At 40.0% G+C, this 18,856-nt stretch overlaps 2 protein-coding genes across 5 annotated transcripts in view; one reads left to right on the top strand and one right to left on the bottom strand.

The window, feature by feature from the left end:
* Positions 1 to 3,772, bottom strand: part of ELP4 (elongator acetyltransferase complex subunit 4) — a 137,992-nt gene extending 134,220 nt beyond the window's left edge. Inside the window, exon 1 of the mRNA XM_069016511.1 lies at positions 3,599 to 3,772. Coding sequence (XP_068872612.1) covers positions 3,599 to 3,752 — 154 coding nt within the window. The 5' untranslated portion in view covers positions 3,753 to 3,772. The remainder of the gene's footprint in view (positions 1 to 3,598) is intronic.
* Positions 3,773 to 3,869: 97 nt separating this feature from the next.
* IMMP1L (inner mitochondrial membrane peptidase subunit 1) overlaps positions 3,870 to 18,856 on the top strand; it is a 32,472-nt gene continuing 17,485 nt past the window's right edge. For 2 of the 4 annotated variants that reach the window (XM_069016503.1, XM_069016506.1), the window contains exons 1-3: positions 3,870 to 3,920; positions 17,581 to 17,713; positions 18,448 to 18,536. In XM_069016503.1, coding sequence (XP_068872604.1) covers positions 17,609 to 17,713; positions 18,448 to 18,536 — 194 coding nt within the window. In that variant the 5' untranslated portion in view covers positions 3,870 to 3,920; positions 17,581 to 17,608. Of the gene's footprint in view, positions 3,921 to 7,114; positions 7,333 to 12,722; positions 12,971 to 17,580; positions 17,714 to 18,447; positions 18,537 to 18,856 lie in introns of those variants that run through there. The other 2 variants (XM_069016504.1, XM_069016505.1) reach the window with 2 other exon arrangements.

Here is an 18,856-nt window from a genome sequence, read left to right as displayed (position 1 = left end):
TTTTACTAAATCCTAGGTTGACATAGAAAATATGATTAAAGCAGCCATAAGTATTGTATTAGCTCATGGCAAAAAGGACTTAAAAACCTTGGTTGTAAGAAAGTTCCCTTGTAGCCACGACAGAAGTAGTGTCTCTTCTGCTTTTAGAGTGCTTGCACAAGAGAGAATCTGTTTGTCAAACAGTGCAGCCAAAATTCTCTCAAGCTGTATTTTCAGATCATCAATGGTACTGTTTCTACAAGCCAGAGCTGCAACATATGTACACATACCCTGGTTGCTAAAGGCAAACTCAGGTCAGAGCATTGTCTTTACATTATCAGATGTAGTGAGTGGTTTGAACAAGTGTCTTCTATTAGAGGGAATGCAAAACTATTGCAGTTACCATGGTTACATATTCATATTACAATGAGCAACAATACTAGTAAATTAAACAAAAGACAGACAACAGGAAAAAAACAGCAGGAATGCTGATGGAATCAAAAGGAGAGGCAAAATCTTTACATTTCCCAAGAAAGCTGCTGTGAACTTGTTATTCTTCCTAATTTCGCTATTTGAATTTTTCTTGGCCAGTATCTAAGGCAGTAGTGTAATATAAACATCTAACCAAGACTTGTAACTTTCCACATTGCTACTTACAGCAAAGAGATTTAAGATCTTATGGACAGAAGCACAACAAACTTTGCAAGTTGAGAAGTGTCCAGATTGTTTTCAAAGCATATCCCTGACCTTTTTTCAAGCAGCCTGAAACAAAACATTCAATACCAGGCTGTACTACACAATAGTTGCAGCTCATTACAGAGAACTGCTCTGGCACAAATCAGGCATATATGGTCCATAAACCCTGAAAGTAAACTTGAACATAAAGTCTGGAAGTGCAGAGTGCCCTAATAGTACCACAGCATTTGAAATACAGCACTTATCTACCACTTCTCTTGCAAAGGAAATGCACTTCTTTAGAGCGACCAACAACAATGCAACAATCAGCCAGCAGCTGTAGGGTAAAAGAAACTCCTTGTATTCTCTGCCTTTTCCTCTCTTCAGAGGCTCCTCATTAGACCTGTGTGTGATAACACCATGCTTTCCCTTACTCATAAGCTGTATCTTCATGTCTGGCAAATAATTCTGTATCTGGGCAACAGATTCTGGACAAAGCAAACTTAAATTCAAGCCCAAGCAAGAGATCTAGAAGACTGCCTGGTGACTGTTACAAAATATGTCTATGAAAATACCAGACTAAAAGAGTTCCTAGTAACTTCCATTGGGAATTTATACAAAAAGAAAAGGATTGTCCTCAGTTTCTGGACAATCAAAATTAAATATTTTTACAGTCAATTATTTAACTGCTAGTGGGCAAGACAAAAGAAGAAAAGTAACAGCACTCTTTAAGAAACACATAAACAGCATTTTGCAACACTGTTATGAAGTGTTTCCACACACAGAAAAAGGACACAAAGCAGACCAAGTCAACACTTGTAGAGTCACCAGCACAGTGGGCTGCATCATCAGAGGCTCCGTTACATGCTCAAAGGATGCTCCCCTTTACTCAGCACTCACCAGATTGCACTTGGAACATGAGGTCCAGATGACTTTGAGCCCCCTCAGTTCAAGAAAGAATAAACTGAAGTGAGTCCATGGAGGGGACTGAAAATGGGGGAAATTATTCAAGAGAAGTGGCTGAAGGAAGTGGCTTGCTCAGCCTGAAGAAGAGAGGAAAATACAAAGGCCATGGGCTGGTACCCAAGAGAAGCTACTGACAGACAGCTGAGTTCTTTACTGAGGTGCAGTGGGAGGGCAACAAACAACAAATGGGAGCTGAAACAGGAGAGATTCCCAGTGGATATAAGGAAAAAGAAAATTCCCTACAAATATAATTAAGCATTGGACTGGGTTATCCTGAGATGCTGCAAAATCTCTACAATTGCAAATTTTCAAAACTCCACTTGACAAAGCCCTGAGCAAGCAACTCTGAATTCAGTGCTGAGCCCCTTTAAGGCTGCAGAGAATGAATTCTCGAGATCCCTCTTCAGTCTTCAGAATCAGTGATTCTGTACAGCTTCACCTAGCTGAAGCTCTGTTCCAACAATGCCTAATACCTGGCAGCAGTGGAAACTTTATTATAGTCAGCATGCCTAGCAGGAGTCTTTCCTGGCCTACACACTCAGCCTCCAAAAATCAGTGACTTAAGGGCTAGAAGGTTACCCAAGGTTTAACATAGGAATGTAGAATCCAGGTTTTCAGAGATGTCACAACCCAAAAAACATCTAAAAGTATTTTCCAAAGTTGCTGTTCCTAAGGGCAAGGAATTTCGTTCATGTTCAAGTATAAATATTAGTAAGCTCAGGAAATGATTAAATATTTAAAATACAAGGAAAATGTAGAAGAGATCCTGAGTTTATTGGAAGTGCCCTCAGTTTCCATAACAAACCACTAATTGTGTTAGCAGGTGCCTAGTATTTTAGGAGACTGCCACCACGGGAGCTATCTACATCCTCTGAGCCATGCTGTGCAAAATCCACTGTTTCTAAAAGGAAATATGAACTGGAATATTTAATGCAAATCTTCTTTGCGTGCAATTAAAAGGCTTCACAAATTACGCTCACTTAATGAAATATTTCTCTCTCAGGCAGGAAGAGCTTTCTCCACAATGATTCTAATCCCTGATGAAAGTGCAGACACACACACAAAAAGGTGATACACAGGCTGCAAAATGTTCTTTATACAGTGGATACAACTTTTATATTATCATTACTCATATGGAATATCCTTAGAGAGAGAAGTGCTGCATTCTGTGTACTCCAAGGATGAATGAATAAAATCAGACCATTCTCACCTAGAATGTATGTACACTAAAGATGCATTGCAACTGTGTGAAGAGTTAAAGGATCACACAGCCCTGGTGCATACAGATAAACCACGCTGTTTATACCAGCAAAATGATTTAGTTCCCAATCCACGTGGAAGTGCCAGTTCATGCCACCGATAACACAGCAACAGTCACAACAGATGAGTCCAAGGGACCATCTCACACCCTGACACTGACAGCAGGCAAAGGCAGATCCACAGGTAGTAAAAACAGCGTCACACCAGTGCAACTTATTTTAGTGGGGCACTTTAATGATGTACCTGTGGCAAGCAAGACAGAAAAGACACACTGAGAATCCCAACACATTCCAACAACTGCCCCACCGGAGAACCCGAACTACACGGCGTTCAGACACGCGTTAATCCAGCACGCATGGTTTTCCAAGCCGAAACCCTCCCAGGCCTCCCCGTGACAGTGTGAAACGCGCCAGCAATGTGCTGCCAAGTCAATTTACGGAGCAGGTCTGCACTCCAGCAGGGCTGCACAGCGATGGCCGTGCACTGTACACGGCGATCCGCACCTCCGCAAGCTCAAGGCGGGAAACACATCCTGCCTTGCCCCATCCTCCTTCCCCCTCCCACCCTCCCCCCAATCCCAGGGACTGTGGGGAGGAAGGAAAAGCCTGCGGGAGCAGCCGCGGGGTTACGGGAGGCGAGGGCAGGCAGGGCCTGGCAAAGGGGAGGGCGGCGGGGCGCAGGGGGGGCAGCACCGAGTCCCAGTCCCGCTCCCACCAACCTAGCACACAGTCCAGGGAGGGCAGCCCGCTGGAGAGCAGCAGCTGCCCGTGGCGCACCGAGGGCCGAGTGCCCGGGACGGCGGGCGGGCGGGGGCCGGCCCCGGGCCTGCGCTGGAAGCTGGTGCAGCCCCGCGCCCCGCCGGCCGCCGCCATGTCGGGGCCGGGCAGCGACCGCGGCCGGGCGCGCCGGGAGGGCCGGGCCCGCGCTCCGCCAATGGGAGAGCGGTTGGGGGAACCCCCACCCAATAGGAGCCCGCGTTGTTGGCACGTGCCGGGCCGGCGGGCGGGGAAGGGCTGAGGCGCCCGGCAGCGAGCGGGGAGGTGAGAGCGGGGTCGGGGGTGCGGATGGGCTGGGGCAGCTGGGGGGCACCGGAGCTTTGTCTGGGGCAGCTGGGGGGCACCGGAGCTTTGTCTGGGGCTGAGGGGACCGGCAGCGGGCACGGAGCGGCGCGGGGAGGTGTGGGGAGTGTGGCGCGGGTGCTGCGGAGGGGACACCCCCCTTGTTCCGCAGATGCCCGAGGTGTCCGTAGGGCCGGGAGCGGACAGGCTCGCCTGGCGCCGCACTGGCGGCATCAGACCCTGGAAGGGAAAAGTACTTGTAAAACGTATTTACGTAACTGCGTGTAACATAATTTGTGAGTATTCTTGGGGTCCCTGTCTTGTTTGTACATGGCCGCGAACCTGTAGTAAGTGTGTGGTTTAATACCTTAATTTGGGAGCAAGATCTTGCATCTGTGTGATGGCCCTGGACCAAGACGTGTGGTAGAAAAAGTTGGACATTAAAATGCTTTGACAAATTCTAGTATGCTTGCTTTGTCGGTCAACGCTTTATGTTCTGGTAGTCTGAATGCAAGGGAAGCCCCCCTCAGTGTATAGAACAGCCACTATCACAAGTATTTTTGTATTTGTTTTTCATCCGTTGGTGATTCAGATGCATCCCAAGCTACTTGAAGATATTTGTACACAGCAGAATATAAAAACGAAGCTTTAGCCACTACATCCCTCACTCTCACACTTTAATTTCAATGAATAATGTTTACTGTCGTCTAAGCCAAAATTTTGAGCACCTGTTGTTCTTGAGTCTCTTTTTAATTGAGGGAAAAAAAATCCTCATGTTAAATATGAGCAGCATGAAAGAGTAACAATATGTGGGCAGTCCTGAACCTCAGAGTTTTTCCTTCATATCCAATTCAAGCATGAAGCTTCAGTATTATGTTTCCCTAGCTGATGAAATGGCTTTTTTTTTTTTTTTGCTGCTGGCCAAGCTTCTTTACTTGTTAAGCAGTGGACAGTTTTAGATCTTCTATCAGAAGTGTCAAGAGGTTGTCATAATGTCCTGTATTTGCTGGTAAACTGTAAAATACTGAATAATGCTTAATTTTAAATATAGATTATTGTTTAGTGAAAGTTAGAAGTATCTGTCTGTAGAGGAGAAAATCAAAGGACATTTGAAAACATGGCAAGAAATAAATATAGCTGTTTAATTTCACTTCTGTAATACGTGACCAATGAGTTGTGAATACCTGGAATGGAAAGGCTAGCAAAATGAAGACCCAAAGCATAATTCACAATTCTTTTAAAAGAATTTGGGAATCCGGTTTTGTCAGTGGGATCCTGTGGTGTAAATTCTGTATAACCGAGTGAGGAGGCTGAAACATAGAGAGAGGTCTCCACTTTTAGAATATCACAGTAAACTCTGCCACTGTACTGTCATCCTGGAGCCCAAAACCCTAAATATTTCAGGTATGAGTGCTTGCAGGTGTGTGTAACACTTCACAATTGCAGGATATCTGTGGGAGACCTTTGTTGTAGAAGCTTGTAACCCAATGAGGATATCCTTGGTAAGTCACTACTTACCTGTCAGAATCAAGTGATAAACTGCATGTACTCAGTCTCTGTGATGGTTTTTTCCCATTCCAAGCAGTACATTTTATTTTCTGGTATTTCCTTGTTTGTTTTTTTTTAAATTTTTAAAGTTTTTTTAAAATTACACTATTATAGGTTGTCTTAACTTCACAGGATAGGTGTAAACATACATTCAGGGCTGAGCCCTCTCTTTTGTTCTTTCATTTCTTATTACATGCCTGACATGTAAGGTTTTTTTTATACTTTTTTCACCCCATTTTCCTACAGGGCGGGCAGTTAAAATTGGAGGCTAAATAATTCTTTCTCTTTTTTCCCCCCTCTTTTCTATTGGAGCCCACATAATGAAAGTATTTTGCAAATGGGAATGCTTGTGCCCCTACCAGTTTTAGTATTTCTTAGATAAACTGCACGTTTGCGGGAAATCTCAGTGGCTCAGGAACAGGTACAGTGGGTCAGGGCTGCAAAACAGGAAGTGTCACTTCCTTCTCTTCCTCTCTTTTCAGTCCAGCAAACCCTGGTGCTTATCAGTTCCCTGCTTGAGCTGATTGAGCTCACTAACCTGACTTGGAACTGTCTAATGACTTTCTTAACAGCCTTATTTTGTGTCATCCTGCCGAGCTGATGCTGTATGGAAAGGGGCAGATACACACAGTGGGGAGGGGCAGCCGAACCTTCCAGCTCTTGCTAGCTGTGAACTTTTTAGCTATTTTAGAATTTCATGTATTTTTAAATAAAGTGATATTTTTGTTACAATTTTTTTTTGTAGACATCCTTCCAAATGTAGAGAAACTGTGTCTTATATTGTAGCTTACAAGACAGACTGTTTCATATATAACCAAAATAATGGAGAAGTAGATACAATTTTTTCAGCACAAGAACTGAACTTCTAAAATATGGCAGTAGTTCTGTTTGTGATGTTCATTTTTCCTCTCTCACATTTTAACATGATGGGTGCAGTTAAAGTCTTACTGATTTAGAAAGCGAGTGGAAATAATCTGTTTTTCAATAGGTGGGGTTTTTTTTCAAATTTTAGCATTTTAATACAATAAAGCTTTCCAAGTGAATATATGCTTATGAAAATACTGCTTACAACATCTGACTTTACCTGTATTTCAGACAAATAGAGAAGGAACTAATTTAATGGCAGTTTAATTTCATATTTATTTTTAGTTAATTATTTTTAAATCAATGATGCTTCATTTTGAGGAAAAATAATCGCTTTTTCACTCTTTTTGAATGATACTGAAGGTTTGCTTATATGCACATGTCCAATTTTGAAAAGATGAATTTTCAGTCATTGGAGAAGATCCCGCTAGGATCTGCTGTCTGGCAGAAATCAAGACCACAGGAATTGTAATTCTGGACATTTCCCTAAAAACCCCTCATCCTCAAATGCACATTATGAGGTAGATAAGTCCTACTATTTCTGCTCTAGGGGTGGAGTGGAAATGCAGAGAAACTAAGGAATGTGGAAATGATTTCAAGTGATCAGGAAGTGCCTTAGGAAGTGGTTTCTTGTCAGCTGAGCTGTGGCAATGGACAGTTGTCTCAGTTCATACTCAGCTTATTGGAGAATGGAGAGGTTTAAACATTTGTGTCTATATTGGGATGTCTTAAACTGTAGAATAATCAACTTTCCTTCCTCGCAGCTCACATGTTGTCATGTAGACCTGGTCAAATGGTGATGTCAATTTTAACTGCAAATCCTAACTGTGCTATGGAGAAATCAAGCTCTCTGTTTTCCTCTTCTTGTACACTTGCTGGTCCAATTCAGCTACTTGTCTATGCAAAATGAAGATTCTAAGATGGATTAAGAGGATTTTGGGTGAAAATTCCCGAAGGAAAAAAAGATGGAGGGAATACAATGGTGAGTGAGAGAGCAATCAGAACATCTGGGAAAAGGTTATGCTTGGAATTTGATCTGCAAGTACGTTTGACATTTCTCTTCAAAAGCTGTAGCCTACAGATTTGGGGAAAATCCTGCTGTCCCCAGAATAGCAGCCCTTGAAGTGTGCTTTGGGTATTTGTGGCTGATAAGAGGAGCACAGGTGTCATGGCCTCTCTTTACCATGTGGGTTACCCGTGTAGGCTTGTGGGACCTCCAGTTAAGGCCAGCAGCATTGTGTGGGCAGTGTTTCTCAACAACACGGTGTTATTGATGTATGTGTTCTGTTGTCTTTGGTCTCAAATTACTGGTTTTGCTAGGTTTTAATTGTGCCTTACAAGATTCATGTATGCTCTTGTCCTTCTGTGACCATGAAAAAAATGCTGTTCATTTTGGAATAAAACACCAGTCCATTTTATTTCAAACCCATGTGTCTGCCCGACCAGTTTTCAGTGATGTTTTTCTGTTGGATTTATGTGTGGGATAGAGAACTATAAAACCACGTCCTAGTGGCAGTTTTAATTAGTAATCTTATTAGTGTTTGCTGTTACATCGCCAGGCTGCTTCACTCATCATTTGTGGAATGTGCTGGTATTAGACTGTACTGATTAAAGTTTTATAGTCACCAAATCAGATTAGCTACTGAGTCACCTGACTAGGCTGGGTTTGCAGTCATGTGACCCAGTGCCCTGCTGAGCTCCTGCTGCGAGCTGAAACAAGGTAGTTTGCTTTTGAGATGTTCTTAAGTATCTAACAGCATGGGTCGTGGATTATGGCTGCAAAGAAGATGGCTTCATTTTCCTGATCTTTGAACTGGCTAGAATGGGATAAGTTTGAAAGTGCAGGATCTTCAGGCCATGAGCCAACAACTGGAAAGAATGTTTAATCCTGGCAGCTCTGACACCAAAAGACCTGTTTTTTTCAGTGTGAAAAATCTTAAAGACTACTTATCCAGTCAGTCTGTGGCAAACGAAAGAATTAGTTGGAGTGCTTAGGACTTGCCAGTTGTATGATATTATATAAAACATGATATGATCGTATTCAGAAAGCCTCTGGATGTTACCTAAATGCATCCTTGTGGGTATCCTGAGCACCAGGAAAAAAAATTAAACCCATGTCAAATTTAAACAGCTTTTTAAAAATAGAAGTAAATTAAGAGACATGAGTTAAAGTAGTATGTGCTGAAGACAAGAAATTATTTTAAGAGTTATTTAATGTTTCTGTAATTTCAGAATTGTGCAGTATAATATTACAGAAACCTGCAGAACAATAATCTTGAAAATGAATCCTGAGTTTAACTTAGTGTTTTAATAAGCATCATACAGATTAGTGCTATATTTAATAGAGATTATTTTCCTTGTATTTATCATACTTCCTGGTGAGACCCACAAACGTGGAACCTCAGGTTTCCAGTGTACTAGCCAATAATGTTTTCTGGTTATTGTGTTCCATAGATATTCCAGATAGGAATGCTAGCTTGATTTTTCAGCTACCACCCATGTAGTAACTTCAGATAGCGGCGTATCCTCTAACAAGCAGTTTTGTCCCCTTTCATTGCCCGTCTTGGATTTATGAAGCACTCACTCATTAGTCTGACAGAGACAGGGGAGCAGTGGTCAGGCTGGACTGAGGGTGGGCGTGTTAGAAGGAGCTGGGTAGCGCTGGGAGTAGGGATGCACTTCCTGACCCAGGTCAGGGTGCTTCTGCTTCTGTCTTTCCCAAGTTGTGATCTTGGTCAGAGGCTTCACAAAAGAGCACAACCCTCAGGTTTCTCTGAGGACAAGATCCTGCAGAGCCATCCGTACATTCACATGGATTCAGTGGACTTTCCTCTGCTTTCACAGCACTCTGGCCGTCCACAGGGTGTGGTGTGAACCAGGATGTGCCGCAGTAAATAATGTGGTAGAGATGTGCAACTCTGCCTGGGCTGAGCACAGAGGGGATGCCTTGCTTGCTCTTCAAATAATATGACCAGAATGGTAAACTAATTAGGTCACTGAGAGGCAGATGAAGAAAACAGTCATTTTGGCCTTTAAGTAGTCCGGAATTAAAATTTAGATTTTTCAGGTGAGTTACAAAGTTTGATAAAAGACAAGCAAGCAACCTAGTAAAACTCATTGTAAAGCCAGATTCACAACTGGCTACTTAGGGAAACTTAAATTGTTTCAAATTTGGAATAATGTTTTGGTGAAAAAAACCATCAGAAAGCACTGAATATCTGGCACTTTTTTAAAAGCCAGGGTGTATTTTAGCAAATTTTCATTATTCTTTATCTCAGTGGATTCAGCTTCCATCTCCTACACTGAGCTTGCCAATTCCATGCTAGAAGTGCTGTATTTGTGAGAATCCCATTCCAGGAGTGTGTATCTGAGAGCAGGGCTGCCATTTTTTTTCCCCAGGTACTCTATTGCATTTTGTGTGAGATAATATATGTAAGAGGAATAAAAATAAATTAACATTTAAAACTGCAGAAACTGAACCAGATTGAGGGAAACCAAACTGTTATCAAGGTCCTAGAACTAACAATCCTGTATCTGGTAACTGCAGAATAACTTGGTGTATTGCAAATGGGACAATTAAAAATTAAAAAAAAAAATATAAAAACCCCAAACCTGAGGTTGTGGTTGTTGCTGGAAACGTGAGCATCACCAATTGTTTCAAAGTCTTGTCTTGGTTTTGTATGAAAAGAAAAGATGTGTGTTATTTCATTGCAATGAGGGAGTAATTAATCTGAAGTTTTAGCCCTAAGGCTTATTAGTACATGTGTGTCTCTTCAGTAGCCATGTTTTCAATATTTCTGTGATTTATAGCTGTGACTGTGTCCCTAGCAAAGGAATAAAGGTAATGGAGCTTGGTTTTTTACACCCATCTTTTATATTTCTAAGAAAATTGTTGCACATTCTTGGAGTTTCATGCTTCCACCTGTTCTCAGTTGTGCTTCCAGTGGTCCAAGAAGTGTGAAGCAGTGTTTGATCTTGGTGTTCTCGTGCTATTGCCAAGCCACAGTGATTTTTCTAATAGAATTTTTAACATTTCTGGCACAAAAGAGCTGGAATTCACAAACATTAAATTGTAGGAATATCATCAATTTTCTTAGCACGCACAAAATATCTGTGAAAGGAGCTGTATGACCAGTCCCTGATCTTCCTTTTAGAAAAGCAATGTATTATGGAAGAAAGGGCAAGCTACATTCTGTACTTTTGGAACAAACCAAATGAGCAAATTTAGATGAAGTAAAATCCGATCACTTATTAAAAACCTAAATAGTTTTTAAGAAGGCAATTCAGGGAGACTAATATTAGTGGAGTTATACAGTGATTATCTCTGTACTGTTTTCCTGTTTTACAAGTACTTATGTCCTCATTTGAAACTCATGTTTGGGGTGGATGTCTGTGGTAAAATAAGCCACACATAGGCCCTGCTTGGTGATGTGTTTGGTATCAGTGAGAGTGCAGCTTGTGGGGCTGGAGTGTGCTCATGTCTTGCAGGTGCTCTGCACCTCAGCATAGAACCATTTGCTAAACTGGAGAAAGGCACCTCTACTTACTTGCTTCAGTAAGTAGTCAGTTTTCACATTTATTATTGTGTCAGCTGTATCTTTTACTTTAAACCATCAAATTAAATAATAGCTTATGCTGGCTTTCTATTATAGTTCACGCATTTAAAACCTGGAACTCAGATAAAAAGATAGTTTCAGAATAAATTCAGTATATTATTTATGAGTGGAGCAACACATTAGCATGGAGTTCACAATAGATCATATCGCTTTTATTCCATCTTACAAGCTTAGCAGCACAAACAGAATAATCAACATATTATTTGGCTGTCATCTGCTGAACAGAAACCAGAGATCACAAGGAGGTTTTCCCTAGCTGCAGTGATGGCCTTTTTGTTCCAAGCCCCCATCTGGGAGGGCCATGGTGTGTTATCATATGGAACGCGGGGTTTGCTGTAATCTGCTTAGCTGCACTGCAGTTTGAATCTTTATTCCATGTTTGTGTAATTTATAATTTTAATGAGACCATGGCTCTTGTGGGCTTTGAAATATATTAAAAGCTCTTTTGTGCATATGCTTTTGTTCTTGCTTAATAGGCTCAGTGTATTTAAAACTGATGAATTTTTATTCATGGATTTGGATGTCTGGGGATTAACTTAGACTGAATATCATTGCACTCATCTATTGATGTTTGGAACTTTTTTATACTTGTATCTCTAAGTGGAGAAGACCTTACAGAAGTTGTGTTTTACACATAAACCAGCTCAGAAATAACTAATAAAGTTTTATGGAGCAATGAGAAAAAATACTGATTACAGTTTATTTTTACTGCATAAACTCTCATGAAGTACCATTTTGCTCTGAAAATGTCCTTGAATCCACATACATGTGTGGATTTAGAACTTTGTAACTAAAAAGCCGCTTGGGCAGACAACATTTTTGCAGAATAGTAACAGTGATAAGCACTTGGTTTGCATTTTTCTTCTGTTCTAACCTGAAAATGTAAATACTGAGCACTCTCTTGTCTGTGTTGCCTTTGTCCTGGTTTTTAACACATTTTTTAGTGCAGAGTGTGCATAAGCTATTTCATTAGAAGGTGATGCTCGTAGCTGGGGAGTGTTGATGAACATACAGAAGGATTCTTCTTTGCTGTTTTCTGACAGTGCTAAAACTGTTTTGTTGTTGTGGTTGTTTTTTGCTTTTGTATTTTTCAGATGTTTAATGGTTTGTTTATGGTTTAATTGTCTGTCAGGTTTGATTTACTATTTGTTTGAAGATCTCAGACTGTGTGACTTCTGTGTTTTCTGTGTTCCTAAACCACTGTGGACTACTCTTCAATGATGGCATTCTCTCTGAGACCAACATTGGCAATAAGATGGAGACAACTGTATTTTTTCTAAATTGTTTTGCTGATGGTGTACTGAAATGTGGAGGGGTTTTGGGTTTTTGTTTGTGGTGTTTTTGTTGGGTTTGCCGGTTTTTATCAGCAAACCATCTTCTTTGTAATGACATAATATTTTAAGTAAAAAGCCTTTTTAGTTCTCAGTGCATAGGGGAGTTATTTACCCCTCTTCTATTCACTGCTTTGAGTAGTATTTCTAAAATCATGTTTCTACAAGATGTGTCAGCTGGGAAGTGCAGGGGACACATGAGCCATGGGCAACTTCAGGTTCTGTAGGGTTGTAGATTTTTAGTGCCTGTTGTGAAAATTAGGCTTGTAACTCTCTGTCTTACTAAACTGAAATGAATTTTCAATGCTTATATGTCTGTGTCTCAAGAAAGTGAATGTATTGAAATTTAAGATCAACACATGTATTTTACCCTTGTGACATAGGCATAGTACATTTTTCTCAGTTACCAGGAAGGTGACTGTGGTGTCTGCCAGACCTTTGGTGTTTGTCCTGACTTTGACCTGGTTGCAGAAGACTGTAAAGTCAGTATTTTGGCATCCCTCAGAGACTCAGGCTTGCCGTACATGACCACGCCTTTGCTCAGCTATCTGTATTTCACTGTTCAGCAAAGAGGAGTGTGTGGAGCTGCAGAGGAGAAGCTTTGGAATGCATCTGGCCATTAAAACAGCATTTTATCCAGGGTTGTGGAAGTGTTAGGAGCTGCTTCCCAAAGGTAATAGAACTAGTGAGAAGTACCTGAAATCTGTGTTGAAAAATGATGGTAGTCTCTGTTTATTTAACACCAGCAAATTGCTTTATGTGTGTTATGTTTACAGGATTAATCTCCTTGTCAGCTTGAGATCAGTAGATGAAGGAGCTCTTGTTGGAGACAAACTGGCAGTGCCTGGTAGAGATAATGTGTAAAAAAGTAATCTCTTCCAGAATATCACCAAGCTTGTTCAGATTTGCCAGACCAAGTCCAGTGTTTCTTCTAGAGTAAAGCAATAGCTGGAAATAAAAAGCAAGTTCTGTCTGATCCCCAGCACAGAGGGACCTTTTGAAAATTGTTCTTTGTTTTGCTTTAGATGTTCAGAATCCTCAGATTGTAATTAGAATATTTAAAGTATTTGGTATATTGTGTATCTAATATGGGAAGAATCCTAGTAAACAAGATATACACCCTTTGCTCTTCTAGCACATGTAACATCAATTTCATGCAGAGGTTTTAAAATAATACTTTATTATGAATAACAGCTCAAACATAAATATTTAAATGGCCTAGAAAGTGTGCAGTTTTTAATTTGGGTTTTTGGTTTTTTTTTAAAGTACTCTCAGAGTAACTCTGGGAAAGAGATGGTGCAAGTTATGTGTAGAGAAATGTGTCCGGTTAGAAGTGGACAATGTTAGGAGAAGAGTTTCTGTTATGGAAGGAAAAACTGATAATCTCTCACTACATAGTCAATGAAATTCCAGAATTGGGAAGCATTATACAAAGCAAATGCAACCGCAATTTTTTTATGAAAGTGAAAAATCTATTTAGTGTCAAGTCCAGTGATTTGTTTAGTCACACTGTCAGTGGCTGCAACTTCAATTTTCCTGTATTTAAAAATTCAGCACCATATGTTAAACTGTCTTACACAATGCCATTGGTTTTCTGGAAATGATAAATCTGCTCATTGATTTCCTAATTTTATTATGTACAGTTAATTGTAATCCAAGATTACAGCAAACAAGATGTTAGTTTCTAGACAACCTATGTACATTTCCCTCAGAGTGAGTGTTACAGAAGCAAAGAGTAGAAAGAGAATACCATTTGTGCTATCCTCATAGGAGCTGTCAATAAAAGATGTAATAGGGGATTTAGGAATCTGGAAATGGCCAACTAATTTATGTGAATCTATTTTATTTCAGCTAGAAAGCCCAAGCTCTGTTTCGTCTGCACTGCATATTGCAGAGCACAGGCTGTCTATAGAAAACCAGGCGGCTGCATATGGATAGTCCCTTGATATCATTCACTTGCTGTGTAATCTTATTATGCAAAGTTCTAATCTTCACCTAGAATGAATGCCTCTGGGTCAGAATATAGTCATATCAGGGTTTTTGAGGTCATGTTTTGTGATCCTTAGCTTATTCTTCTAAGTAGAGCTGGGATTTAAAGAGTATTCCCCAGACACTAGCAGAGATAGACAGCAAAACCTGCTGCCTTTTTGGAAGACAAGACCAACATGAGGTCCCTGGTAGGATTAAACTTGATTTGTAGCTGTAGGATTTTTTAACAGATGTATTATTGGACAGGGAATAGGGGGCCACCAGCACAGCGAAATTGGATCACGATTGGCATTCTCAGGGAGTCCGCTGGCTGCTAAAACAGCAGCTGCATGTGGATTTGACTTCTTTCAGGTGAAGCGACTTCCAGTCATTTGGAAAGGATGGGATGAAAAGGAACCTTGGTGATAATTTTGATGTCTGCAAGATTTAGTACCAATGTAATGGGATTATCGGTAACACCTTCACTGCAGAAAAAGCCACCTGGTGCTATAACTGGCAGCAACTGAGAACTAATCCTTTCCCATCTCTTGGATGTCATTCATGAGGCTCAAAGTGATTTCTACCCTGCTAGCTGTGATTAATTTTATAAACAAACAAACAAAAAACCAAGTGATGAAAGCATAGGCTATGGAAGAAAAAGGGAACAGAAGATAATAGTAATTACATTTTGCATTTTATTTGCTGTGGGGGATAAACTATACAGTTCTGGTAAAATAACCAAATTGTGTTCTCTGTGATAAATATGGATGTGTGACCTTTTTTAACCAATGTCTACTTCAGTATAAATTTTTCAGTTACCTGCTAGATGATAGTAGGTAGTACCTGGAAGTAATTACAACAGGTTTTAGGCCATTAGTTCTGCAATAAGGATGTTGATACAACAGAGCCAAGGGGCCCGTGACTTAAATAATTTTTGTTGTGCTTAATGGTCTTATGTTTGATCTGGTGGAGTTGCCTGCTGATTGTACTTTGTATTAAAATTGTGTGATGTGGAAAACTGTTCAGCTGTTTACTTTCTTGGGATCAACAAAATTACATTGTTTTAAAAATGTACTGATATGAAGTTCTCAGAGGAAACAATTATATTGTAATGACACTCCAGTTAATTATTTCTGTGTGGGTTTTTTTTAAATAAACTAGTTTTTTCTGGTGTTTTTTTTACTGGACTTGCTGCAACCACTTATTAACTGGAAATTGTTACTTAAAACTACATGAAAACTTTTAGGATTGTAGTTATTCTGTGGAATGAATATTAGATGTCTAAAAATGAACCTTAACATTTAAAACACCCTGCCAATCCCCAGGAGGTACCTTGTCTGGGTCAGACTGTATAATCCAGGTATATATGTGCCTTCATCTGAAATTAACTTTCTTGAGTAATAGTCAAAAGCTTTTATATAAAGCTAAGAATTTTTTCATTATTATCTTAAAATCTGATAAGCTTGACCATTTAAAAAAAGTCCTTTGTACTACATTTATAAATGGGGGTTGGTGAAATCCATGTCTTGGGAGTTAAGAATTTATTTTAAGAGAACTGGGAACAAAATTTGAGAGCTCTTCACTCATATTCTGTCCTTGTGGTTAGTTTTTTACCATGAGAGCTCTAGCAGTAGGCAAAGCTCACTCTGAACCGTGGGTTTCCTTGAATAGCTCACAAATCTACTTGCAAACATCACAGGGAAACACATGTTCAGGGTGACTATCCCTAAGTTTGTGTCATCCAAAATCTGAAAGGAAGTCACTTGCAATCACTTTGAAACTTATTTTCTGAGATGTATAGCAGTTGTTTGTAGTTTCATAATAAAAATATTTTAGTTACAATCTGACAGCTGTTGGCATGAGACGTTTGCATATTCTCTTAATGTTGTTACTGTTTATTTGTCCCAATTTGATCTGCATACTCTGGGTATTGTAATGCATTGTTTATACAATTCCTTTTTACCTGCAATACTCACGGGTGCCTAAATTCTCTACTGCCTTTATATATTAATACAAGGTTTCTGAAAAGCATGGAGCAAAACTAGAGGATGCTTGTGCAGTATTTTCTGTCTACCCGAACTAAGAAGCAATGTGACACTTCCTTTCTAGCAGGTGCTGTTAAGAAGTATTGATGATGGACTTCTCTCAAAACATAGTTGTGGTCATGCATTCACACTAGTTGTGCAACTAACATTCATCTGCTGTCCCTCCACCTTCCTTTTATCACCTGTACCACATTTCTGGGCTCACCATGTGTCTGGCCCTAAGAGTAAGGCATTGGTTGGTGCTTTTCATAGTGCACTAGGCTGGGAAGAGCCAGCCCCTTCTCTGCCTCTCCAGAATGAATTCTGCTGGAAGTGCATTCCCCTTCCAGAGGAGCTGTTTCAGTTCCTGCAGTGTGCTGGGTGCTGCTTTGGCTAAGGACACAATTCAAGACTTTTCTGTTTTCAATTGTATTTTGGGTCATTACTGTGAAAATGGTCAGATAATCTTTTGAATGTTGAATGACAGCTTGGTTTAAGCTGTTCTAGTCCAGAGAAGTTTATGTAAATAAAAAAAAGTACATCTTTTTTGGAACAAGGAAATGAACTTGGTAGAGAATATTTGCTCCCAATAATGGTTGTCTTTTGAATGTATTCAGGCAAAATTCCATTAAATTCTAGTGAGAGTTGTAAAAATAAAGATAGGCACTTTTAAAGTCCTGTCTTTAATTAACGAAATGTCATGAAAAATAAAAGGAGATGTCTTTATTTCATTTTGAAGTGGGCATATTTTACACAGCATTTTTCTCTTTTTTTTCTTTATAACATACTGCATTTGCTTATCAAACTATATTGAGACATCTTAATAGAAGAGGGAAATCTTGCAGTGGTTTTAGTTGATTATAGGGCAACACTGAGTTTAAGGGGAACAGGTTTCTTGCAGAGTGTAGAACTTTCTTCAGTTGTTTCAGTGTATCTGTTTTCCACTTCCTTAAGATAAAGATATGTAACCATCAAATTGGGTTAAGGAAATACTTTATTTGGATTACCATTGCCAGAATTGGATCTCCTTATCAGAGTTGACTTGAATATTTGGGGAAGGGGGTCAGAAAATGTTTACAGACTACTGTGCTGCAGAAGTTACACCACTGTGCTGCAGCTGAGAACAAAAAGACCTGATGCCTTATTTCTACAGGTGTATCTGATTATTTGTTGGTTTCCTTACACTGTTGGGTTTTTTTTAATCTTGTCCATCTGTTACACACAAAAGATAGGTTTGTAAATGTTAGATTGTTTGTTATCAAATAAATGATACTCTTCTGTTTTGCTGTAGAACCAGCTGAACAACGTACCACCGTAGGATGCTTCGCAATGTCCTAGGAAAAACCTTCCGATTTCTGGGGTACACTGTGCAATATGGCTGCATAGCACACTGTGCCTTTGAGTACCTTGGAGGAATTGTTGTGGTAACTCTTCATTTTCATGACATTTAAAAGAAGATAAAACTGTAATACTGAAATTGTTACGTGTGATGATGCCAATCATTCAGGTTTCTTAATTTTCTTTATTAAACACAATTTATGGGAAGCAGGTCCAGCCTTTATGAAAGTTATTTGTACTTTCAACATTCATGTTTTCTGATGTGTTATTGCTGAAGTCAATGGGAAATCCTGATTAAGCCTCTTGCAGAGAGTCTGTCCTTCAAGAAAGACTGGAGTCACCAATAGGAAATGGGGGTTTTTTTTCAGATTTCTGGGTGATTTATGCTCCCTGCCCCTCCTCCCCAGGTCCTTAACCTAGCAGATACTGCTGCTGGACATGAGGGAGTTTGGCTGTGAGCTGCTCTTGCAGCTTCTGTGGTGATTCTGTGTTACAGAGAAAGGGGTAAGCTGGCAGGGCTTTGAGCACTGCTCCTAAAAATTTCCTAGAGATGGGGTGCTGAAATGAACCCATGAGGGCCTGTAACACCTAGTGCACTTTAGGACCAATCCCAAGGAAAGATGGAGCTGTAAGAGTTAGAGGTGCTCTGGAGGCTCTCCTCAGCTTTTAAATGCATCACGTGTTGCCTTGGAGGAGCTCACTTCTAGTTCTCTACATTACACCTTTTCTAATTTATCAGCATATCATTTGAATAAAAGTTTATTTTAGCTAAAAGTAGTTGGAAATAGTAATTTTTTTCTCATTTATTTTTAATTTGCAGTGTTCTGGACCTTCAATGGAACCAACCATTCAAAACTCTGATATTGTCTTTTCGGAGAACCTTAGCCGCCACTTTTACTGCATTCGAAAGTACGCTCCTCTGTTGGGACCTGATCTGACATCCTGTTTGCCAGGGCTTGTCAATTCTGTCCTTTATTTTTTGTGTATTTTTCTGCCTCTAAATCGTAATTTTTCATTGTGTCTGATGGAAGTTAAAGTTACCAGCACATACAGCCCAGTGAACAATTTGACAGAATTCAGTTTGGATTTAGTCTACTGTCACTTTCACAGCTTTTTCCAAAAAATAGAAAAAATCTTTTTTTTTTTTCTCCCCATAAATGATTCTATTGAGTGAATGTAACTTCTTCTCTAAGCAGTTTGGTCTTGAAAACCAACTATGGGTATTACTG

The sequence above is a fragment of the Aphelocoma coerulescens genome, chromosome 5, assembly GCF_041296385.1.
Source record: "Aphelocoma coerulescens isolate FSJ_1873_10779 chromosome 5, UR_Acoe_1.0, whole genome shotgun sequence".
Taxonomy (NCBI): Eukaryota; Metazoa; Chordata; class Aves; order Passeriformes; family Corvidae; genus Aphelocoma; species Aphelocoma coerulescens.
This window is presented reverse-complemented; position numbering and strand designations above follow the sequence as displayed.